General features: G+C 40.1%; 1 protein-coding gene and 1 long non-coding RNA gene across 6 annotated transcripts in view; one reads left to right on the top strand and one right to left on the bottom strand.

The window, feature by feature from the left end:
- The window catches only part of LOC113032965 (zinc finger protein 462-like), a 43,122-nt gene extending 22,760 nt beyond the window's left edge, over positions 1–20,362 (bottom strand). Inside the window, exons 1-11 of one of the 5 annotated variants that reach the window (XM_080309375.1) lie at positions 20,232–20,362; positions 19,844–19,908; positions 15,803–19,758; positions 15,446–15,711; positions 14,710–14,828; positions 14,224–14,352; positions 13,838–14,081; positions 12,431–12,573; positions 12,249–12,328; positions 5,219–8,354; positions 1,535–2,077 (exon numbers count right to left, since the gene is read on the bottom strand). In XM_080309375.1, coding sequence (XP_080165501.1) covers positions 2,052–2,077; positions 5,219–8,354; positions 12,249–12,328; positions 12,431–12,573; positions 13,838–14,081; positions 14,224–14,352; positions 14,710–14,828; positions 15,446–15,711; positions 15,803–19,758; positions 19,844–19,853 — 8,109 coding nt within the window. In that variant the 5' untranslated portion in view covers positions 19,854–19,908; positions 20,232–20,362 and the 3' untranslated portion in view covers positions 1,535–2,051. Of the gene's footprint in view, positions 1–1,534; positions 2,078–5,218; positions 8,355–12,157; positions 12,329–12,430; positions 12,574–13,837; positions 14,082–14,223; positions 14,353–14,709; positions 14,829–15,445; positions 19,759–19,843; positions 19,909–20,163 lie in introns of those variants that run through there. The other 4 variants (XM_080309373.1, XM_080309374.1, XM_080309378.1 and 1 more) reach the window with 4 other exon arrangements.
- Positions 20,363–20,710: 348 nt separating this feature from the next.
- LOC145432452 (uncharacterized) lies at positions 20,711–21,921 on the top strand. The gene is made up of 3 exons (XR_013912745.1): positions 20,711–20,827; positions 20,909–20,973; positions 21,456–21,921. It is a non-coding gene; the product is annotated as an uncharacterized LOC145432452 (long non-coding RNA).
- Positions 21,922–24,003: the final 2,082 nt, after the last annotated feature.

The raw sequence follows: 24,003 nt of genomic DNA, 5'->3' as shown, positions 1-24,003 counted from the left end.
TGTTGAATATTACATAGGAAAAAAACAACTACATGTAAAATACACCGTGACGCCTCTGCCTTTCTAAATGGAGGGACAGTAACTGCGTGTTTATATGTAAGCATGTAAAACCTGAAGATGGAGACAAAATACTGTTAATCTGAATAGCTGCCATTCTGCAATTCCTCTCATGTAAACAATAACATTGCCCACAGCCTGACATGAATAAAGGCACATGCCTTTAATGTTGCATGACGAACTCTGTATTCCTCGTCCACACATAAACACAAAAGATGAGTTTTAAAAAAAAAAAATCTCAGTTTTCGGTGATTTGAAACACCATTTACGTGTGGACGAAACAGCTGCGTTTTCAAAAATACCAGTGTAGGCGTGGACGTAGTGTAAAAGAGTTAGTAGTTTATTTTCTTACTACCAAGGCTATTATTGCTAACGAAAACTAACGAAATAATGAAAACTAGAAGTGAAAAAACATTTTCGTTAATGGAAATAAAAATAAAAACAAAAAAAGGAAAACTAACTAAAACTGTAATGAGTGTTCACAAAACTAATAAAAATTAACTGCATTTATAGCAAAACTGTATTTAGTTTTCATTGATGTGTGCGTGTCATACAATAGTCAAGGGTGAAAATGAAGTTTAGTTTCCAGATTTTTTTTGCTGTCTAATTATGCCAGCAGGTGGCAGTACGTTAGTCGAGTCGTCTGTGTTGCTGCTCCGTCCACGCGCAGAATCATGTCAGGAGAAAGCGCCAGATTCCAATTTGGGATTACTTTGAATACGACTGTTTTGGATAAAGCAAGTGTCTTGTAGTGGAAAGAGACAAATTATGAGGGACATTTCTAAAGGGGAAAAAATTCCCACAAACCTTAAAGTGCACTTGAAAAGCTCACACAAGAAGGCTAACCTAGCTTACCTTGAGAATGTAAGGGAGCACACTCAACCCTCATCCCCAGAAAACAGAAGCTAACCCCAGGCAAGGCAGCGTGATGCATCCCGATGGTAGCTGGAATCGCAACATACTCAAGGATAAGCAGAAGAGAATGACTGATATGATGAAACTGGGATTTTGTTACACTTAATTATTGCAAACACAACTAAAACTATAACTGAAACTAATCAAAACTAAACTGAAAATAAGGATTTTCAACAAAATAAAAACTAAACTAGCAAACAATTGGTAAAAACTAATTAAAACTGATATAAAATTGAAAATCTGAAGTCAAAACTAAATATAAAATAAAAACTAATGAAAATTGCAAAACTATTAAAACCCTGCTTACTACCTGCAGATTACTTGTATTTGCTCAATTGTTTACTAAATGTTTGAGGTGTGAAATAAACCGCAATTGAGCAAAATATGGGTGTGTGTGGTTGGAGGATGTGTTAGTGCGTGCGTGCGTGGGTGTGGGTGTGTGTGGTTGGAGGATGTGTTAGTGCGTGCGTGCGTGCGTGGGTGTGGGTGTGTGTGGTTGGAGGATGTGTTAGTGCGTGCGTGCGTGCGTGGGTGTGGGTGTGTGTGGTTGGAGGATGTGTTAGTGCGTGCGTGCGTGCGTGGGTGTGTGTGGTTGGAGGATGTGTTAGTGCGTGCGTGCGTGGGTGTGTGTGGTTGGAGGATGTGTTAGTGCGTGCGTGCGTGTGTGAGTGCGCGAGCAAGGGGGAGGGGGCGAAGAACACTTTTCTGTAAAACAAAGGGGGGCCCAGCAAAAAAAGTTTGGGAACCACTGCCATAGAGGATGCCAGGGTTGAAATCATGGATAAGATGTTTCAGAAAAAAGACAAGATAAAATCTAACCCACTCTAGCATTAATACTTGCATCAGCTTTAGGAAAACTACACCTAGAGGACTGGGTGGCGAGGTGAGGTTGATCCCCTCCATTAGAGTAATGAATTGTCCATAGGAATCCAAAGGACCACCAAGCAGTGTGGTAAAATTGAGGATGTAGTTGATTAGAGGGAGAAGCGTGACACAAGTCTGCCTTTTGGATGGTGTCAGTACGACTCGTTTCTCCTGAAGGTCCAAAGACACAGAGGTGATTCTCTGGGTGAGCAGCATCAAAGTGGACACTGCCAAGAACAGTCTGAAAGTGAAAGAGATATTGCTGTGATTAAATAGGATATCTGTATACATATAATGTTTTTACTTTAGATGTAAAAACATTATGTCTAACTTAGGCTAAGAGTTCATCTATAATGGTGAAGAAATGGCCTCTGACATTCATATCAGAGTCTTTTTAGTACATTAGCTGTTCTAGAGCTGTGATCACACAAAGTTGATTCTTGGAAACGGCATCTGAAAGGTTAGGCAACAACATAACAATTCTTGGAAACGAAACAAAGTCAACAGGCTGCTAAAACCACGTGATGTGGTTGAATGCTTCAAGCAACAGAGATTGTTTTATTGAAAAACACATGGTCGTTTTGAGTTTGACATATTTCACAAAAGTGTGATTAGGAACATTTTTGCCACTGTGTTTACAACCCTGTACGCGTTTGAAAACTGAAGGGACTGTGCTGTGTTCTAATCCTATCAAAGATCAGAACATAGCTTATATAATTGAAAGAGCAAGATAAATTGCTCAGGAGTTTCACCTCATCTCCCAACCGTTGTGGCAGACATCTGTCCCTCCCTGGAGGCTTCTTCCTGTTAAAAGGGAGGGTTACCTTCCCACCATCACCAAGTGCTTTGCCCATAGGGTATCATCTGATTGTTGTGGTTTTCTCTCTAATACTGTAGGGTCATTGCCTTACAACTTAAAGACCTCACTTTTGTGATTTGGTACTAAATTCAAATGACGATTTTATGTTCTACATTGTTATATTTCTAATTTCATGATGCAAATGTGTTCTTTCTTATGTAAATATGATCTTTCTTAAAAAAGCCGTTGTCTCTGTTGTTCTAAACCTAGTAGATACTATTAAGCATTAGTGATACCTTTGAAGGTAATCGATGCCTGGATACCATCACGGATACTTGATTTTGAAATATGTGCTAAGCATGAACTGCACCTTCTTAAAGTATCCAAAAATGTACTGCTCTGGTCACAGGTCCTCATTCTTTTTAAAGGTGCCAACTTTCTGTAACTTGTTATAGAAGAGAGAGGGGTTTTAAATATTTTTTTAAAATAAATACCATAGAGATACCATACAAATCACTGCATGCTGCATTATTTATATTTTATACAACATCCTAACTCTGAACAGGCTTGATTCATACATCTGTACACCCTAGAGAATATTCACTTACGAAAGGTTCGGAGGATATAGCATGAAAACTGTCCCATATGTTTATGTAATTTGTAATGGCAGAGTGAAATCAAGATTAATACCTGATGATGACTGGTTCGTGCAGGTAGTATTCCCTGTTAGGGCTGCCACAAACGATTATTTTGATAGTCGACTAGTCAAAGATTATTTTTGCAATTAGTCGACTAATCAGATCATGCGTCCACTGGACGTAAAAGTACATCTTATTGCACCAGCAGCATCTGCTCTTATACAACTACCATTAGCTTACAGCTTTAAGTGTTTAAGGTCTGTGCCAACTAAAAATAAAGACAAGATGGTAGTTTATTAAATTTTAATGAAATTTGCAGATTGTTTCGGTGAAGTTTAATAAACTCCTTGCTATCTAAAATATAACAGGACACTGGAGTATATTCTCGAGAATCTCACACTTCTGATAATCAGCTGTCTGCTTGACGTTTATTCAGCTATGTAAAAACTATAACTTTAATCTCACCCAAACTGATTTACTCAGGAACAAATAAAATACTAAAAAAAGCTAAACAATAACATTGTTAAGTTATCTAAGTGACTTATATATGTTTAACCTGAGTAGCGAAAGACAGCGGTGGGTCTCAGGGCACTAGTGAGCCTAGCCCCCGGCTCGCTATCGAGCTAGTGGGTAACAGACGTCTCCGAAAACGTCGGAGCGCTTTTGAAAATATGTGGTGTCTTGATAAACTGAGCAGATATTTGAGGTTTACACAGCTACATTCTCGCCTGAACATATGTTAAACCTTTATTTTGTGACCCAGAAAGAATAATAAGAGTAATATTAAAACTAACTAGCTGCCGCCGTTTGAGCTGGGCTGCGCTATGAATTCTGGGACACTGCTTCTTCTTCTTCTTCGGGGTTTAACGGCAGCTGGCATCCTTGTACATGCAGTGCTGCCATCTTCTGTATCAGTCCGTTATTACACTCTTAAATCCTACTACTTATTCCTGCGTCTTTTGTGATCTTACAAAGCTTCAAACGACGCGTCGACTATTAAATCAGTCGTCGATGATTTTGATAGTCGACGTAATCGTGACTAGTCGACTAATCGTGGCAGCCCTATTCCCTGTACTGTATAAGTAGGTGCCAGAAGGTTTGCCACAACATCTGCATAACAAATGCCCAGGTGTGGATACAGCTGTGATCTACACAGCACACGAGTAAAACAAAGGCAAGTGTGGAGGTGAACAGCTTGTGCTGTTATCCTGTTTGGTTTTCTCCAAACGTGATGCTTTGCAGTATCGCTAGACATCGCTATTGAAGCCTTTAGAGTCTCAGATGTAGCTCTTCTACATATATTTCTTTGGTTTGTCTGAGCATCTTCGCCTTGTGCATTGTTTTATCACACATGTGAATCAGATCAATGAACTGCCAGACAATTTGTTTTCATAGAGGTCACCATACTTGCTGATGATTGTAGCATCTGGCTGTTACTTACCTTCTTACATCCTATAGACGCAGCAAAGATGGCTTTTTTAGTTTTTCCACACTGCTTCTGCATTTTGGCTCATTTTTTGTTAAATTATTAATGACATAATAGTTCATCTTTAATTGTACTTATCTAAAGTCCTGACACATAAAACCTTACAATTCAAAGAGGGAGCACTTTTATTTTCATAACTCTATCATTGATGTTGCCCAATATCTGCATTTACCATCTCTTTTTCTGTACTTTAAACAAGTGTTAAAGTGTACTTAAGAGTGTACTTTTAAGTGTACTTAAAATATGTGTTTTGCTTACAAAAATGCACAAAAACTAATATTTCAATTCATTTGTTTTTACAGAGGTCACCATACTTGCTGATGATTGTAGCATCTGGCTGTTACTTACCTTCTTACATCCTATAGACGCAAAGATTTAGTTTTTCCACACTGCTTCTGCATTTTGCTTACAAAAATGCACAAAAACTAATATTTCAATTCACTCATAATTTCTTTTTACCTTCAGGCTCTTGCAGACAATCATCATCCTTCATCCCGTCGTGGTCACCAGGCGCCTGATCTTGGTGTCGTTCCTCGTCTTCTGTGAGCATCTCAGATTCTTGGTTTTGCTTCTGCTCGAAAGGACCTTTCTCTTCTTCCTCCTTGAAGCATTCAGGAGAGTGCACTTCCTTCTTCAGACATTCTTTCTCAAGTACTGGTATTTCTGTGCAAGGTTTAGGTTCCTGTTCACTGCTTTGCTGAGTGTGCACTTCTTCCTGCTTTAATTTTGTAAACGAGACACCTAAAATATCACCGGTGATCATCTTAAGTTGTGCACAAGTGGGCGGGAGGGTTAACATATGTCTTTCAATTTTTAAACTCTCCTCTGTCCTCGTGTTATTTACATGTGCAATATTTAGCTTTGTTAAGGCTGAATTTGCCTCTATACCAACTTGATTCTTTGGATTCTGGAACAAAGGGAAGTTGCTCTCTTCAGCTAATGGGATATCACTTGCCTCAGTGCCCTTCTCCATCTTGACCGTTTTACCCTCATCTGCCTTGTTATGCATCTTGCTGTCATCATTGGCCAACTGTAAGATATGACGCAGTATGTCATCTTCTACCTTTGCCTCAATGTTCAGTGTTTTATGCTCAAGTGCTTTAACGTCTTGCTTTTCAGCTGGTGTTTCTTCATCCACTTTGAAATCATTTTCTGTCTCCATTTGTTGTTTGTCTCCAGATTCTGTGAATTCAGGTTGGGCTTGGTTTTCATATGTCTGTCTCTCTTCCTCTGGATCGCCGTAATCCTCACATGGGGTATCTGTAATTTTCACTTCTGTTACACTTTGTTCCACATTTCCTGTCTCCATTTGTTGTTTGTCTCCAGATTCTGTGAATTCAGGTTGGGCTTGGTTTTCATTTGTCTGTCTCTCTTCCTCTGGATCGCCGTAATCCTCACATGGGGTATCTGTAGATTTCACTTCAGTTACACTTTGTTCCACATTTCCTGTCTCCATTTGTTGTTTGTCTCCAGATTCTGTGAATTCAGGTTGGGCTTGGTTTTCATTTGTCTGCCTCTCTTCCTCTGGATCGCCGTAATCCTCACATGGGGTATCTGTAGATTTCACTTCTGTTACACTTTGTTCCACATTTCCTGTCTCCATTTGTTGTTTGTCTCCAGATTCTGTGAATTCAGGTTGGGCTTGGTTTTCATATGTCTGTCTCTCTTCCTCTGGATTGCCGTAATCCTCACATGGGGTATCTGTAGATTTCACTTCTGTTACACTTTGTTCCACATTTCCTGTCTCCATTTGTTGTTTGTCTCCAGATTCTGTGAATTCAGGTTGGGCTTGGTTTTCATTTGTCTGTCTCTCTTCCTCTGGATCGCCGTAATCCTCACATGGGGTATCTGTAGATTTCACTTCAGTTACACTTTGTTCCACATTTCCTGTCTCCATTTGTTGTTTGTCTCCAGATTCTGTGAATTCAGGTTGGGCTTGGTTTTCATTTGTCTGTCTCTCTTCCTCTGGATCGCCGTAATCCTCACATGGGGTATCTGTAGATTTCACTTCTGTTACACTTTGTTCCACATTTCCTGTCTCCATTTGTTGTTTGTCTCCAGATTCTGTGAATTCAGGTTGGGCTTGGTTTTCATTTGTCTGCCTCTCTTCCTCTGGATCGCCGTAATCCTCACATGGGGTATCTGTAATTTTCACTTCTGTTACACTTTGTTCCACATTTCCTGTCTCCATTTGTTGTTTGTCTCCAGATTCTGTGAATTCAGGTTGGGCTTGGTTTTCATTTGTCTGCCTCTCTTCCTCTGGATCGCCGTAATCCTCACATGGGGTATCTGTAGATTTCACTTCTGTTACACTTTGTTCCACATTTCCTGTCTCCATTTGTTGTTTGTCTCCAGATTCTGTGAATTCAGGTTGGGCTTGGTTTTCATTTGTCTGCCTCTCTTCCTCTGGATCGCCGTAATCCTCACATGGGGTATCTGTAATTTTCACTTCTGTTACACTTTGTTCCACATTTCCTGTCTCCATTTGTTGTTTGTCTCCAGATTCTGTGAATTCAGGTTGGGCTTGGTTTTCATATGTCTGTCTCTCTTCCTCTGGATTGCCGTAATCCTCACATGGGGTATCTGTAGATTTCACTTCTGTTACACTTTGTTCCACATTTCCTGTCTCCATTTGTTGTTTGTCTCCAGATTCTGTGAATTCAGGTTGGGCTTGGTTTTCATATGTCTGTCTCTCTTCCTCTGGATTGCCGTAATCCTCACATGGGGTATCTGTAGATTTCACTTCAGTTACACTTTGTTCCACATTTCCTGTCTCCATTTGTTGTTTGTCTCCAGATTCTGTGAATTCAGGTTGGGCTTGGTTTTCATATGTCTGTCTCTCTTCCTCTGGATTGCCGTAATCCTCACATGGGGTATCTGTAATTTTCACTTCTGTTACACTTTGTTCCACATTTCCTGTCTCCATTTGTTGTTTGTCTCCAGATTCTGTGAATTCAGGTTGGGCTTGGTTTTCATTTGTCTGCCTCTCTTCCTCTGGATCGCCGTAATCCTCACATGGGGTATCTGTAATTTTCACTTCTGTTACACTTTGTTCCACATTTCCTGTCTCCATTTGTTGTTTGTCTCCAGATTCTGTGAATTCAGGTTGGGCTTGGTTTTCATTTGTCTGCCTCTCTTCCTCTGGATCGCCGTAATCCTCACATGGGGTATCTGTAATTTTCACTTCTGTTACACTTTGTTCCACTTTTCCTGTCTCCTGTTCTCTTGCAGTCTCTAGCAGGACAAGCTCCGCTTGTTTTTGCAGCTCTTGTTGGACAGTAGAGTTTGGTTTGGCATTTTCATGTTGAATGTCTGATTCGGAAGTCTCGCCAGGACTTTCTCCGTTGGTTTCCTGGCATTCCCTGATCTGGAGTGCACTTTTCTCTGTGGTATAGTTTTCTTCCAGGTTCTCAGTTTGTGGAACCTCATCACAGTCTGCAAAAAGGTCCTCCATTTCTACATCTTCTCTGTCTTTATCTAGCTGGTCCATGTTAGACAAATGTTCCTCTTCTTCTTCTGTTACTGGCACATTATCAACGCTTGCCTCCAGCTGATCAAGGCTCCCCTGACCCACGAGTTCATGATTCTTCATGACCTGCATAGACAGAATCAAGGTCCAAATTATGATACACTTTTCCATCACATTATATTGGGGTGGGGCACTGATGATGTAGAAGCCTCAAAAACTCATTTATCCAATATAATACACTTGGAGTTATGGGGTTGAGATAAGACTCCCAGTCCTATAGTTTATGGGAAGACAGACATGACATAGTAAACACTTTCCTTGTGAGTTTATGGGCTTAGTCACTGATTTTGGAAGCATACTGAATAAAATATTACTACAACTATTTTGCAAATCATGTTTAAATTGCTTAAAAATGTTGGATTATCTTTTGTCTGCTTACTGCATAGAGATAGCAGTTTCACTGTCAGCCCCTCTCCTTCTCACCACATCTTATTCTTTGAAATAGAAGTGGGCGGTATAAACGGTATACGGTAGAAACTATATAAATTTGGCTAACGGTAGAGATTTTGACTATACCGCTCTACCGCGATAGCGTATGTTGATGGTGTCATCAAGCTGCGCCTGTTTTGGTTGAAAGCATTGCAGCGACTAAAAACAACATCATCTGCAATTTTTACTGAGCGACAGTAATAGCAAAGAGACAAAGCACTTTTGGAATATGGGGATAGTCAAAAACTCCACTCCTCCACTTCCGTCCCATTGATTCATTCAGTGGGGCAAAAAAGTATTTAGTCAGCCACCGATTGTGCAAGTTCCCCCACTTAAAATGATGACAGAGGTCAGTAATTTGCACCAGAGGTACACTTCAACTGTGAGAGACAGAATGTGAAAAAAAAAAAATCCATGAATTCACATGGTAGGATTTGTAAAGAATTTATTCGTAAATTAGGGTGGAAAATAAGTATTTGGTCACCTCAAACAAGGAAAATCTCTGGCTCTCACAGACCTGTAACGTCTTCTGTAAGAAGCTTTTTTGTCCCCCACTCGTTACCTGCATGAATGGCACCTGTTTGAACTCATCATCTGTATAAAAGACACCTGTCCACAGCCTCAAACAGTCAGACTCCAAACTCCGCCATGGCCAAGACCAAAGAGCTTTCGAAGGACACCAGGAAAAGTATTGTAGACCTGCACCAGACTGGGAAGAGTGAATCTACAATAGGCAAGCAGCTTGGTGTGAAAAAATCAACTGTGGGAGCAATCATCAGAAAATGGAAGACATACAAGACCACTGATAATCTCCCTCGATCTAGGGCTCCACGCAAGATCTCATCCCGTGGGGTCAAAATGATCATGAGAACGGTGAGCAAAGATCCCAGAACCACACGGGGGGACCTGGTGAATGACCCGCAGAGAGCTGGGACCAAAGTAACAAAGGTCACCATCAGTAACACACTACAACGGCAGGGAATCAAATCCCGCAGTGCCAGACGTGTTCCGCTGCTGAAGCCAGTGCATGTCCAGGCCCGTCTGAAGTTTGCCAGAGAGCACATGGATGATACAGCAGAGGATTGGGAGAATGTCATGTGGTCAGATGAAACCAAAGTAGAACTTTTTGGTATAAACTCAACTTGTCGTGTTTGGGGGAAGAAGAATATTGAGTTGCATCCCAAGAACACCATACCTACTGTGAAGCATGGGGGTGGAAACATCATGCTATGGGGCTGTTTTTCTGCCAAGGGGACAGGACGACTGATCCATGTTAAGGACAGAATGAATGGGGCCATGTATCGTGAGATTTTGAGCCAAAACCTCCTTCCATCAGTGAGAACTTTGAAGATGAAACGAGGCTGGGTCTTCCAACATGACAATGATCCAAAACACACCGCCCGGGCAACAAAGGAGTGGCTCCGTAAGAAGCATTTGAAAGTCCTGGAGTGGCCTAGCCAGTCTCCAGACCTCAACCCCATAGAAAATCTGTGGCGGGAGTTGAAAGTCCGTGTTGCTCGGCGACAGCCCCAAGACATCACTGCTCTCAAGAAGATCTACATGGAGGAATGGGCCAAAATACCAGCTACTGTGTGTGCAAACCTGGTAAAGACCTATAGTAAACGTTTGACCTCTGTTATTGCCAACAAAGGTTATGTTACAAAGTATTGAGTTGTATTTTTGTTATTGACCAAATACTTATTTTCCACCCTGATTTACGAATAAATTCTTTACAAATCCTACCATGTGGATTCATGGATTTTTTTTCACATTCTGTCTCTCACAGTTGAAGTGTACCTCTGGTGCAAATTACTGACCTCTGTCATCATTTTAGGTGGGGGAACTTGCACAATCGGTGGCTGACTAAATACTTTTTTGCCCCACTGTTAATGCTGAATTCTCTCGCAGCTGCTATATTCCCATGTTGTTGCAGTATATTAATGACTAACCTCGTATTGTGGATGGATTATCTCAGTTGTTCTCCTGACTGAAGTTTGGTCCGTTTACAGCATCCTGCCATGCAATTGCATTTGTCCCTAACCACTAGAAACCCTCACGTTAACTTTTATCGAGTGGGAAAAAGTTGGCATTCATCCTTCAGCTTCACTGTGCTAATGTTATGCTAACGTAGCTGTGTCGCTAGCAATCACGTAGGACATCATTATATACCAGCTAGCCCAACTTCAGTAACCTTACAAATGTCACTGCTGTTTAGTTTTCTGTCTTCATTTATGTTGGAAGTGATAGCAGAGCTGTACATTTTAATTTTTTCAGAAATCTCTCAGTCAGAACATGCTATATGATGTTTAGGTGGAAGCTAGCGAGCAAATTTCCTGCTAACTTCTAACTCCATTCAATTTAATAGATTCTGTTTTCATGGATGCCTGGATGTTAAACTTAATTGTTACACCTGGTAGAGCAGAAACGCTGATCATTTTATTAAAGATGAAAGAATTGCGATAGTTTGTAACTCTCAGTGACGCTGCAGTGTTTGACTTTGGGACCTGAAGTGGACGGAGTTTTGGATTACTCCGCAAGGCTCCTGACTACGGCAGCCGTAATGCTCCGGCAATCCATCAAGCGGTGCGCTTTCATAGCTCTCCAAAGTCGTACTAAAACATTTTTTGATTTCTACGCACCGTGTAACACAAAATCGGTTTGAGGTCAGTAAGCACAACCAGAATTCATACATAAGGCACACTGTCGATTTTTGAGAAAATTAAAGGATTTTAAGTGTGCCTTATAGTGTGTAAAATACGTTATACAGAAGAAAAGAATATATCCTGATATATATCGTTACCGCACATGCTTCAAATTATACCATGATATGGATTTTAGGCCATATCGCCCAGCCCTACTTTGAAACTAAGATGGTTGTGGTGAAAATGCTAATCTTGGGGCATCAAAACACAATTTCAGAAACCAACGGATCGTGTCACAGTAGTTGTCCATGTCCATCTTTGACATTACTTATGGTTTAATCCCTGTAAATGTAGCACTTTTTAATAGCCAAGGAATTGGGGTAGGATATGCACTGCATCACTCCATTAGGTGCAACCTTAATCAATATTAAACCGATTTGTGGCAAAGTTTTTGGACTACAAAAACATTTAGACTAAAGGAATCAAATGGCCCAGTGCCAATGTCTCTGTAGCCAATGTGATATGTGAATAAAACCATTCTTTTGCAAAAGTAAGTCCACTGTCTATATGTAGCTTGTGAAAGTGATGCAGTGCTACTAAGCAAGATGCATGGTTGACATTTAAAAATGTCATTCTGATGAATTCTTTGTTCATTTTTATATCTATTCATATTTTTAGGATGTATGCTCCCACTCTCTTTCGTTGGCTACTCCCTTCAAATATCAGACATGTTGACGTCTGACATCTAATTGCTGCTTACGTTTCTTATAGGCTTAAATAACTTCATTCTTCATTCAACTTCATTTTCTCTTGATTTTCTAAATCTTCATGGTTATGACAGCAGTGTGTAGAACAAGAGCACCGTCCGCCCATCAGTTAAAGAGAATACCTTTTTTGACCCAAAGATGATGCCTTGATGGCAACGTGACAGTTTGGGGCGACGAACCTCTATTGGCACTACACGTTCCTCTGTAAAGAAAAAAAAAGGAAAAAAGGGAATGCTTATGTGACAGCGTCAGGTATCGGAAAGCAGAACACGTTCCTACAAATCCTGCAAATGCTCCAACATACCACGATGCAAGACAATGTGATCAATCATGTTGTTCTTGTTCTTAGTTTGGTACAGACAGAAAGGGCAGCAGAGGTCCTTCTGATGAGTAGGCTTTGACTGGCAGGTAGAGTGACCCGTCTCCATGTGCATTTCCAGAGTTTTCCTAATGACAACAGGAGAAATCAGTGATAACATTGCAAATCTGTCGGTGTTTGGTGACAACTCGTGTTGAGTAATGAGTAGAAATGACAAATTCAAGATGTCTGTCAAGTCAAATACCTCATAAAACTCATCCAAGTTATTCCCATACATTTAAAATAATTGACAACAATGTCTAAATTTGAATAAAAGAAGCTTCTTCTTCAAAAAGGGTTCAAACAGCAGATAGCGCGGCATGTTTGATTTAGCACACTTTTATGCCAGGTTCTCTTCCCGATGCCACCCCAAAGGGATTTGTGTCTCCTCCTTGAGGCAAACCAGGAATGCATTATGTCACCTGACTATAGAAACTAGTCAGATCCTGCGCATGTGTGATGATGCAGAATTAAAAGTATCAATTATTACTCATCCTGAATGCAAATGCGAGAATAAATGCAACATTTAAAACAAATGTGAAAACGAATATTTACTAGGGCTGCTCGATTATGGCAAAAATTATAATCACAATTATTTTCACTGAAATTGAGATCTCGATTATTTGACGATATTTATTTAACAATAACAATGTATTGAATAATGACTTTAAAGATTGTCAAAAAATAATATAAAATAGTGTGCAAATACTGATAACAGTGCAAATGTTTGCAATATAAAAAATAAATGAAAAATGTAAACATCTATGTTTAGTGAACTTTGCAGTGTTGCTCTGTGGTGCAGCTACGACACTGTAGCAAAGTTTACACACTATGTCTACTTGATCCACGTCTGACTCCGCCAACCCATAATGTTTCCACACCACTGAAGTTTTTTTTACCTCTCTTTTCAACCAACAGCAGTCACTCTCCTCTCCAAATAACTTCTGCTTAGCTTTCGGAGCTTCCCTCGGGTCCTCTTAATTGTTGTGACACGTGTTCGAAATGCAGAGAGGTGCGCTCGATTTGCCACACGAAGCAGCGCGAGAGTAAAGCACGAGGGAGGGGCTAATAATCGGCTCAGTCATTTTTAATGATCGTTGAAAGCCCAGATCGTAATCGTGATTAAAATTCGATTAATTGAGCAGCCCTAATATTTACATAAAAATATTTTCGAAGTTTTCAATCCCAGAATATCATTTGTGTACATTTTCCATTTTCAAATACAAAAGCTAAATAGTTAAAGCTAAGTAGTACAATTTGCAGATTTTTAGCAACACACTAAATTTTATTAAAGAAAAAAAAAGCCAAAAATCTTTTGTACACACAAAACTACAAACTCTTACAGCACCTTACCTTAAACCTGTGAAAAAGTTGCAGTCTTTACATCTGAGGATTTTCTTTCCATGCCGATTTAGGCAGTGCCGCCGGATACTAGACAGGTGTCCAGTGCTGAAATTGCAGAACTCACAGTGAAGCACGCTGTTCTCAGGTAATTTTGAAAGTTGCACGTTCACTTTAGATTTGATGCTGCTCTGTGCCATCATGGTGTAGTGGTTTAACTGGCGCCGCACATCTGGGGGCTCCAAGTACAGAGATCCTGTCAAAGTTTCAAGGACCCACAGTCTGTTAGTACTGCTACAAAACCAAAAACTGTTTGTTTTATGAAAACCAAGACCAAGTTTAAAAAACAAACAAACAAACAAACACACACACACAAAAAAACATGAGATATGACTTGCCTTTAATCAGTTCAGGTCGCTCATCAATTTCAGGCAAGCTGTTCATTTTCTCTGATGAATTAGAGGACTCCTTAAACCTCTCTTCACTCTCATCTTTGTCTTCAGTCTCAGCTGCAGCCATGATGAGATCTAAGCATTCAGCAAAAGAATAACCAAATGAAAAAGGAAAGACATAAACGCAGACATAAAGCCACACGAAATCTCTCAAACCCCTTCTTGTGAAAGATGTGGCTGTCTTTAAAACTAAGCCAAAACCATCCCAGTCTGAACAGTTAAAGTCAGCTTCTAATATAAAATGCACCTGTGACAACTCATATTAACTTGACCAAATCCAGCATACAGAAAACTTATGCTAATAATCTACAACAAAAGACTAATTTTAAAAATTCTGGTGATTTTGAAATCAATGTTCGCAGATCAAAGTCAATGCATTTGACACTTAATGCTCATAAGATACCACTGGTGATCTTACAAATGAGTTCTTACCATTATGCTTTTTCATAAAATGACTCCTCCAGAGGCCAAAGATTGTTGTCCGATAGGTACAGCAACTACACAGAAAAGGTCTCAGAGTTCCAGATTTGTGGATGAGATATTTGCTAATGCTGGTGAGGTAAAAAGAAAAAAAAAAAAAGGTTCACAATCATTCAACTCTCACAAAAAATACAGCTTGGGGTGTTTGGGACTTGCTTTAACGAACAAAGCAATCAAAATTCAATTTCAACAAGCCTGCGAAAGATACATTAGTCAAACAGAGAGTAGATGAAGTAACTCCTAAAATCTGTAAAGGAGGTATAATTTCTCGACTTTGGTTCTCTTGTCAGAAAGCCATTGTTTCGATTTATGAGGAAACGGTCTTCTTGTGCAGTTTAAAGTTATACAGGAGTGGATAGAGGTGGAATTGAGGAAAGCGGGAAAGGGGAGTCTAACTTTTTATTTAACCAGGAAGTGAAAATGTTGAGATAAAGAAGCTTTTCTGCAAAGGTTTTCCAATACCCAGATAGGCACTGTACTTTTTCAGACTAAACAAGACCAACTGCTAAAATTTCCATTTGGCTATGTTACTTTTTAAGTGAGCCCACAACAACAATAAAAACAAACAAAACAAAAAAAAAAACGTGGCAAAATGGTGTGACTGCTTTAATATATGAGTCTAAATTTAGCCATTATTACTTTTTTTTTAGTTTAGTTTTTAACAATAAAAAAAGCCCAAAGTTCTTACTTGTGTTTTAATCCAGATGTGGAGCTATTGTCCAATTTCTTGATGGCTGCCAGGGCTGCGTGGCTGTGCTCATGTGAATGCAAGCCTTTCAATGACATAAACATCCGGCCGCACTGTCTACACGTGTGTTTGTCTCCATTCGATTCTAGTTCTGGCTGCTGTACATCAGAGAGTTCTGATGTAGCGGCGCTCTGTACTCGTGTCCCGTTCCAACGATTAACCTCGTTCACAGTTTCCAATGTGGTCATTTCATCTTGCCTGCAGGGCTGGAAAAAAAAAAAAATCACAGTAATGGTCAAATAACACGAGTAGATCAGAAGACAAAGAGCGTAGACAGGAATTACAGCGTCAACTTACCTCGCTGGATTCTTGCTCTAGTGTTGTACTAATAAGCGACTCCTTTCTCTGCGCAGCCTTGGCCTTCTCTAGCATCCTTGCTCTGTGGCGATCCATGTGATAACACACCATTCGAATCCCATTTAATTGTGTGTTGCAGTGGTCACATTTGTAAACCCCTGTGTTTTTCTTTTTCCTCAATCCTAGTGACAACACAGTAAAGTCCAATTTCCACTCTGAGCGGTGAAAAGTACTATAGTGGTCAATGAGCAGCTGCGACGACTTGAATGTTAATTCTGGACATTTCAAACATTTAACCTTTGTGCTGTTGCCTGATTTAAGTACGTTGCTGGGAGAGTTCCATTTACGCTTATTATATTTGTCAAGAAGTTTGTAAATACTGACTGCATCCAATTTGTGATAATTTTTGTAGTGGCGCTGGAGGTATTTTCGATACGGTCCTTTATAGGTGCACATCTGGCACTTGTACAACTGTTTGCTGCTGCGGAGGCCGGACAGCAAAGTTGATGGGGATGCCTCAGGAGTTTCCGTTTGTGGAGCCTGTCTACTTTTCGCAATTTTTACTCTTCTCGAAGTTTTGTTTTTCACAGAGGCATCCTTCCGTGCTGAGCCCCGAGATGTGTGAACCGGCTGGCTTTCAGTGTCAGTGTGCTCATACACTTTTCTGTCATGATGAACCATCTTACAGTGAGCATTGAGTTTTGTCAGTGATCCATGGATTTGTGAACATTTTTTACACAAGTACCCTCTTTCATTAGAACTTCTTCCTAAAGTACAATTGACCATGTTTGATGCAAAGACTTCACCTGTCTCAAGTTCATCTGCCCAGACTACAATTGCTGGATGCTTCATTTGACAGTGAGTGAGGGTCCCTTGGGAGCTAACATTCACATATGGACACTTTGGACACTTGTAGATCAAGAGGCTTTTTTCTGCTGTTATGCTAGACTTCAATGTCTTATGCCTTCTTTTTTTGCGCTGCTGTTTTGGTTTTTGTTCTTGTTCATATCTTTCAATTACAGCTTCCGGGTGTTTCAATCCACAGTGAATGTGGAGACCCTGTTTGCTATTAAAATTTGCAGAGCAGTAAAGGCACTTGAACACTTTGGAGGACAATGAGCGAGATCTGTCACTTTGGTCTTCCACCCGCCAGCTTGCGCTTGTTTTCTTGGAAAGTTTTGCATTCAAAGGATGAACCATTCGGTAATGGTGTGCCAGATCTGACAAAGATTTAGATTTAAAAGAGCATCTTTTGCAAGACAAACCAGCTTTATTTTGTCCGGATCTTTGGGATAGCAATCTGTTTTCAGTGCCATTGCCTCCACTCTGCTCTAGATCAGGCTTCTTCTTTTTAGAAAGGACAATTTCAGGACCAGCATATAACCGAGAATTTACATACTCAACGCAGGGGACACGTCCTAGGTGGCGTTCCTGGTAGTGCTCATAAACTGCTGCAGCTTTTTCATGTCTGAAAACACAGAATTCACAATAATAGCCGCGCTTTAATGATCCTTGTCTAAAATAATATCTTAAAATATCTGTGACTGTACGCTTTACTTTGTGAATTTTCCTTAAATGCGTCTTCAGAGCATATATCACGTCAGTTTTGTATGCGCATGCGTATGAGTAACAGTTCAGGGACCTCTTTGTGTGTGGGGTTGTCACTGAGGGTGTTGCTGAAATGACCAAAGACTTTGAATGCTTCCTTGTTTTTTTCTTTTTCATTTTCAGCTTGAGGATTTCCTGAGCAGCTTCTTCATTTTGAGTGGATGTTAGAGGAGATTTCTGTGCCTGATCGTGGATCTTAGATGTATGCAGAAGGACTTCTGAAGTCTTCGCCTTAAATCCATGATGTGTTTTGCTGTAATGGCGCATTACCCGATCCAAAGTACTATGCCTGTAGTTACAAAAGTGGCAAAAAAATGCTTTTTCTTCGCCTTCATTTATTATAGGAGGAGGTAGACGGGAAGAAGAGGAATCCTTTGCATTTGCTTTCCTGATTTCATCATGGATTAAAGCTGTATATTCAAGAACACACTTAGTGCTGGAATTACACTTTCGATGAACCTTAGCCTGATGGATAATTACTCCTTTTACAGACGGATTTCCAAAGTTGCATTTGTGGCAGTAAAACAAGTTTTCTGGACATGCGTAGGACTTGTTCTGTCTCTCTCCTGTTTCTGAGGCATCTGCTGTGTAATCCTCCTTATACAGATCTTCTTTTTCCCTACACATCTTCACTTGTTTACTAGTATTAAATTGGGAAGATGAAGGACTTTTTGACATCTTAGATTCACTCTGACGTTTCTGCATCTCAGCACTGTACCCTAGGACATCATCAGTACCTATTGGTGCATCCATAGAATGTTTTGCATAGTGATGACCAAGGATACTCTTAACCTCGGTACTTGTGTAACTGCAGAACTGGCAGTAAAATGTTTCATTTGGTAAACTGGATGAGGAAATGTCCAGTCCAGTAGTAATTTCTTTACTGGATTTTGTTGGAAACTTCGAAGATTCCCCTTTCGTGGTTTGGGAAGATTCTGAACGATTCTTACAGGCTTCTGGTGTGGTCTCTGAATGATCTACTACAATCACAGAATCTGAACACTTCTCAGATGTCATCTCTGATGCTGCATGTGATGTGGGACAAGCGGACTGTTTGATTTTATCTAATGTGATTACTTCATCTGGGTGGCTTTTTTGGTAGTGAACATCTAGACTCAGCTGAGACGATTCCTCTTGGCATTCAGACATTGAATATCTGCAGAACAATAAGGAATTCTCCACTTCATATGTTGCATGCTTTGCCTTGTAATGTTCTTTCAAAGACTTCAATAGATTGATAGTAAATTTACAAAGAAAGCATTTGAAAACCAAACTGAGGCCACATGATTTCATGGCAAATACATCTGGGGCATCTGGATGATTTTCCAAGTAGTGCCTCTTGAGGTCAGCTGTGCTTAAAAACTCAACTGGACACTCCAAGCAACGAAAGGTGGCACTGTGATCACTTGCGTCCTGAATGTAGACAGAATTGTATCTGATATAAGGGTGGTCACTTTGATAATGGGCAGAAATTCGCCTGATGCCCACGTCGCTGTAGTCACAATGTTTACAAGAATACACTTTTGCCGCGTCTGCCTCATCTTCATCTTCGCTGACTTCGCTGCTGGATGACTGTTGTCTATTTTCTTTTTCCGTGAGCATCTCTTCGTTATCCAACTTGGCTTTTTTGACAGGATGACCTTTTAAACTTTTACCACTGGATCTCTTCACAGCACTGTCAGGAACAGTTTCCTTTCTGAATTGTTCCGGAGTTTTAGTCAAATCAGTAGTCAAGTCAGTGTGCAAAAAAGGGTACGACTTACTTCCGGTGATATCTATCACAGACTTTGCTGTGACTTTAAACACACCACTACTGTTTGGACAGGAGCTTGAAGGAGATTCCTGCAAAATTTTCAGGTCCTTTAATGTGCAGTTTGCTTCTGAGGTAGAAATATCTGAAAGAACTGATGGATCTTCCGATGTTCCTGCAGCTTCATTGTTCTGGTTTGCTGAAATGACACTTAAAGTGCTGTCGAGGTTTTCTGAAATGATGACACCTCCTGACACGTTAGGATTTTCTGAAGTTTTGTGACACAGTTCCTCGTGTTCACTTAAACCATCCCAACTACAAGCTTTAAAATCACACCTCTGGCATTTAAAATTATCTCCTGAACTCCTGCTGCTGCTCTCTGTGTTGGCTTTGTCAGTCCCAGGGGATAAACCAGCCTCTCTGAGAGAAATTTCTGTATTGAGGCCATGCACCTTGTAAAGGTGTTCAAAAAGGTACACCTTGGATTCGAAGATCAGCACACAGTGACTACAATGGAAAGCCTCGACTTGGGATTCTTCAGTGACTGCTTGGCTGATGACTTGCTTGATGTGGCCAGAGGTGGAGCACTCCACTGTATCTGAGGGGGCAGGCAACAGACCAGTATAGATCAGCATAGGTCAGTATCTATTCACAAAGACGTTGCATACCTCTGTGATACATACCGTTTTCCATCTTGCATGCCTCTTTTAACCCACAGCCTTACACATTAAGTGACACACCTAGACAACTGAAAAAACAGATTATTATTTTTCTCAAGGCACAGAAGCAGCACAACATAATCCGACGCTACTTCGTTATCCGTTATTAAGTTATACACACAAGTGAATACTTAAAGAGAGCGAGAGAGCGAGATTGTACGCTTTGCTAATATTATCTTTAAATATGGCAGCACAAAGAACTCAACACCTCTATTTAACTTTCAGTGTAGCATATTCAACAGGAAGGAGACGTAAAACGAGTCAACCGAATAAACAGATCCTACCTATTTTAACAAAATGCCGAGATGTGCAACTCGCTAAAGTGCGCGATGCACGCAAGGTTTTTACTCACGCATGCACACAAAAACAGGACAAGGCTTAGGAGGCACCGTTTTGAACCGCTGCTGGAAGTCGCGTGAACACGGAGCACGTTTCCGCCATTTTTCAAGCGTGTGTGACTCTCCCTGGCCTGTGCTTCCCCCACCGCAACAAAACATCTTCACTTCCGTAGAATTCACCAACCCTTCAAAATAAAACTACCTGAAAACTACCTCCGCTGTGTAAGTAATTAAAATATCAGTTATAATGTTATTTACCAGCAGTTACACGAGATTCGATATAACGACAGGATATTTTGGTTTAATACGAACTAGGATTTCTTAATTGTATTTTTTTAAATTTTATCAATTTGATAAAAAAAAATATGTGTTTGTTAATATTCACGAAAACGTATGGAGTTTTTTGTTGTTGTTTTTTTTACTTCCACGCTTAGTTCATTGTGAAATCTGGGGAAACAGTAACCGGAAGTACGTAGATTTCATACCTTAACGCCAAGCCCCCCTTTTAAAAGTCTTTTCTGTTTTTGTGATGGTGTTGTTTTCTGTTTTTATGGCCGGCGATATAGGTATTATAATGTCCAATGAAAGGTATTAACAAATCCTCCATACTGTAAGTGTTATATAGCACCGCATATTTAAATAAATGGGCGCTATTGTTATTAAAAACTTATAACAGAAATCCTTTTTTCAGGCTCGGTTTCTATCGCAGGCAGTTGGCCACGTGCTTGCAGTGACGATGCTTGCTGAGCTGCACAGGTCACAAAGAAAGCAAGAAAAGCTTTGTTTTACCAATATCACCTTGGTATCCCAGAGAAATTTTATACTGATGTTGCAGACTTTTGCAGAGGGTCTGGCTTTTACAACAAGATGAAAGCTAAAACATTCTAGGAAAAAAAATAAAGGATCTAGATTTGTGTCATATATCACGTCTTCACAGCATTTTTTGCTCAATATGTTTCAAATTCACTCTTTATATGTTCATGATGCGCAAATCCTTTCGAGGCAGATATCCTGCTTTAAGCAGGAGGCCGTTTGTGTAAAAAAGGAACGACCATCTCTCAAACGAGAAGGGGCTTAAGAGTTTATCTTTCACGATCTTATAATGCGGTGAATGCAGCCATTCCTCATCTCACAATGAATAGTACTCATACTAAAAAAGTACAAAATGAAAGCATGTTTCTCATTATCAACTGCACCACTTAACCAGCCACACTGCTCTGTTTCTATTCTCATTGTAGTCTTTGGGGCGATCGTGGCTCAAGAGTTGGGAGTTCGCCTTGTAATCGGAAGGTTGCCGACATACATCGCCGCTTTACGTCAACTCCGAAGCCCTTTGGAACAGGGCCCTGTGCAGCACTGTTCAGCAAGAGCAGTGAGGTTTCAGTTGTAATGCTGCTTACATTTGTCACATGTTTTTTGCATATGCAATAATGTTGCATATTCCACAGCCCTACCCTGTCTTGACAAGTAAATTTAAGAATCTGTTTAGGACTTATTTAGCTTATTACTCACTTTGAATTTTTTTTTTATTGAAACTAAGCTTCTGGCTTATTGGTGTTATTTTAGTCATTATGCAGCCGTATTGTTTGTAAAGTTGGTGAAGCCTGCAGTCGGCTGAAACTGAAGAAGTCACATAGATAAGTGATAAAATGTTTCTACTAAACGCTGGGTCCAGATGAACAGAAATAAATTTCTAGGATCCGATCAGTTTACACTGACTACTACTCCATGGTTGTTTTGTATGTTAACAAGAACAAAATAAGTGAAGTAGACTTACAGGGCTTGTTCAAAGAGGTTTTCCAACATATGGTTTTAACCAAAAAAGCATGGGTGCTTTTTCCTTAATAAGTGCAAAAAAAGAAAGAAACAGGCAATTGTTAAGAACGCCTTAGGTGAAGCAGTGTTAGATAAACTAACAAAACACTGCTATTAAAAAAACTATTGGCATATAAAAGCTTCCATTAAGCTGAATATTATTTATATTATTGCATACATATGGTTGACAGAAAGTGACCTCTGTAGCTATTTCCCATTGAGGATTGCAAAAGAAACCACAAAAACGAATAAAACCAACTTACTGATTGTTTGTACATGTGCAGAGGAGGCAAAGTGGATATACTGGATAAAGAATGCTGAATATGGAGCTGCCATAATAAAAAATAAAAACTAGTTAGTGTGAGACCTGGTTTTTATTTAACCAGTAAGGAAATTGTGATGCACACTCCACACCAGTTGGAGGCGCTGGTCCTCCAACTTGTCTGTCAGTCTCAAAGAAGAGACGACCAATGACGACCCAGCAGGGAAGTATTGATGTGGTTGTCATCTGTCCAGTGTTTGGTCTTTTTAAAATCGGTATATTCTCTATTGTAACCTTCATTGTAAGCTTGCTTTGGCGTTATATCACACTAGAGTTAGCAAGTGTGTTGGTAGCATTCAGAGCATATTTCTCCTGTTTTGGCTTCCCTTCATTGGCTTCCTGTTAAGTCCAGAATTGAATTCAAAATCCTGCTCCTCACATACAAGGTCTTAAATAATCAGGCCCCATCTTATCTTAATGACCTTGTAGTACCATATCACCCTATTAGAGCACTTCGCTCTCGCTCTGCAGGCCTACTTGTTGTTCCTAGAGTATTTAAAAGTAGAATGGGAGGGAGAGCCTTCAGTTTTCAGGCCCCTCTTCTGTGGAACCAGCTTCCAGTTTGGATTCAGGAGACAGACACTATCTCTACTTTTAAGATTAGGCTTAAAACTTTCCTTTTTGCTAAAGCATATAGTTAGGGCTGGATCAGGTGACCCTGAATCCTCCCTTAGTTATGCTGCAATAGACATAGGCTGCCGGGGGATTCCCACGATGCATTGAGTTTTTCCTTTCCAGTCACCTTTCTCACTCACTATGTATTAACAGACCTCTCTGCATTGAATCATATCTGTTATTAACCTCTGTCTCTCTTCCACAGCATGTCTTTTATCCTGTCTTCCTTCTCTCACCCCAACCGGTCGCAGCAGATGGCCGCCCCTCCCTGAGCCTGGTTCTGCCGGAGGTTTCTTCCTGTTAAAAGGGAGTTTTTCCTTCCCACTGTTGCCAAAGTGCTTGCTCATAGGGGGTCATATGATTGTTGGGTTTTTCTCTGTATCTATGAAGCGCCTTGAGGCGACTTATGTTGTGATTTGGCGCTATATAAATAAAATTGAATTGAATTGAATTATATTTTCAGTGATAGCTTAGCCTTGTTACTGTAACACCAGCTTGTCTCATGTAGGTGTGTGCAGTGTCTTACCTAAACAGCTAAAACAGTCAGGTTGTTTCAGCCAAAAGTTTCACACATCTCTGTTTCTGTTGTACCAAATGTATTTGTTTAACCTTCGTTTGCATGTGTCTTTCTGCTTCTGTGTGTGCAGAGAGACACCATGTTCCCAGCCAAGCTAGCTTTGAGCACTCTGAAAAGGATCCACCATGGAGCTTGTTATCGATGTCAATTGTTAGATTATAATATTATTTTATGCCATGTTATACCCCTAACTAAAGATTGTGAATTATTATGTAGTTTTAGTTTGCATTATTCTCCTGAATTAGAAGAAGCTGATAACTATTGCATTCGTTAAACTGATTTGCATTACATTAGACTGCTGATTTATTGTGGATGAATGATATTGTTTTATGATGTTATAAGAAATACTGTTTGCAGAAAGTCATCGCCTTATTTGTCTGATTAGAAGAGAACAGAATATACTGGAGTTTTCTGCCCCAACTCAGCAGGAGCAGATAAACGGGGAGCCAAGGTCGTA

Source organism: Astatotilapia calliptera, chromosome 12 (assembly GCF_964374335.1).
Source record: "Astatotilapia calliptera chromosome 12, fAstCal68.1, whole genome shotgun sequence".
Taxonomy (NCBI): Eukaryota; Metazoa; Chordata; class Actinopteri; order Cichliformes; family Cichlidae; genus Astatotilapia; species Astatotilapia calliptera.
This window is presented reverse-complemented; position numbering and strand designations above follow the sequence as displayed.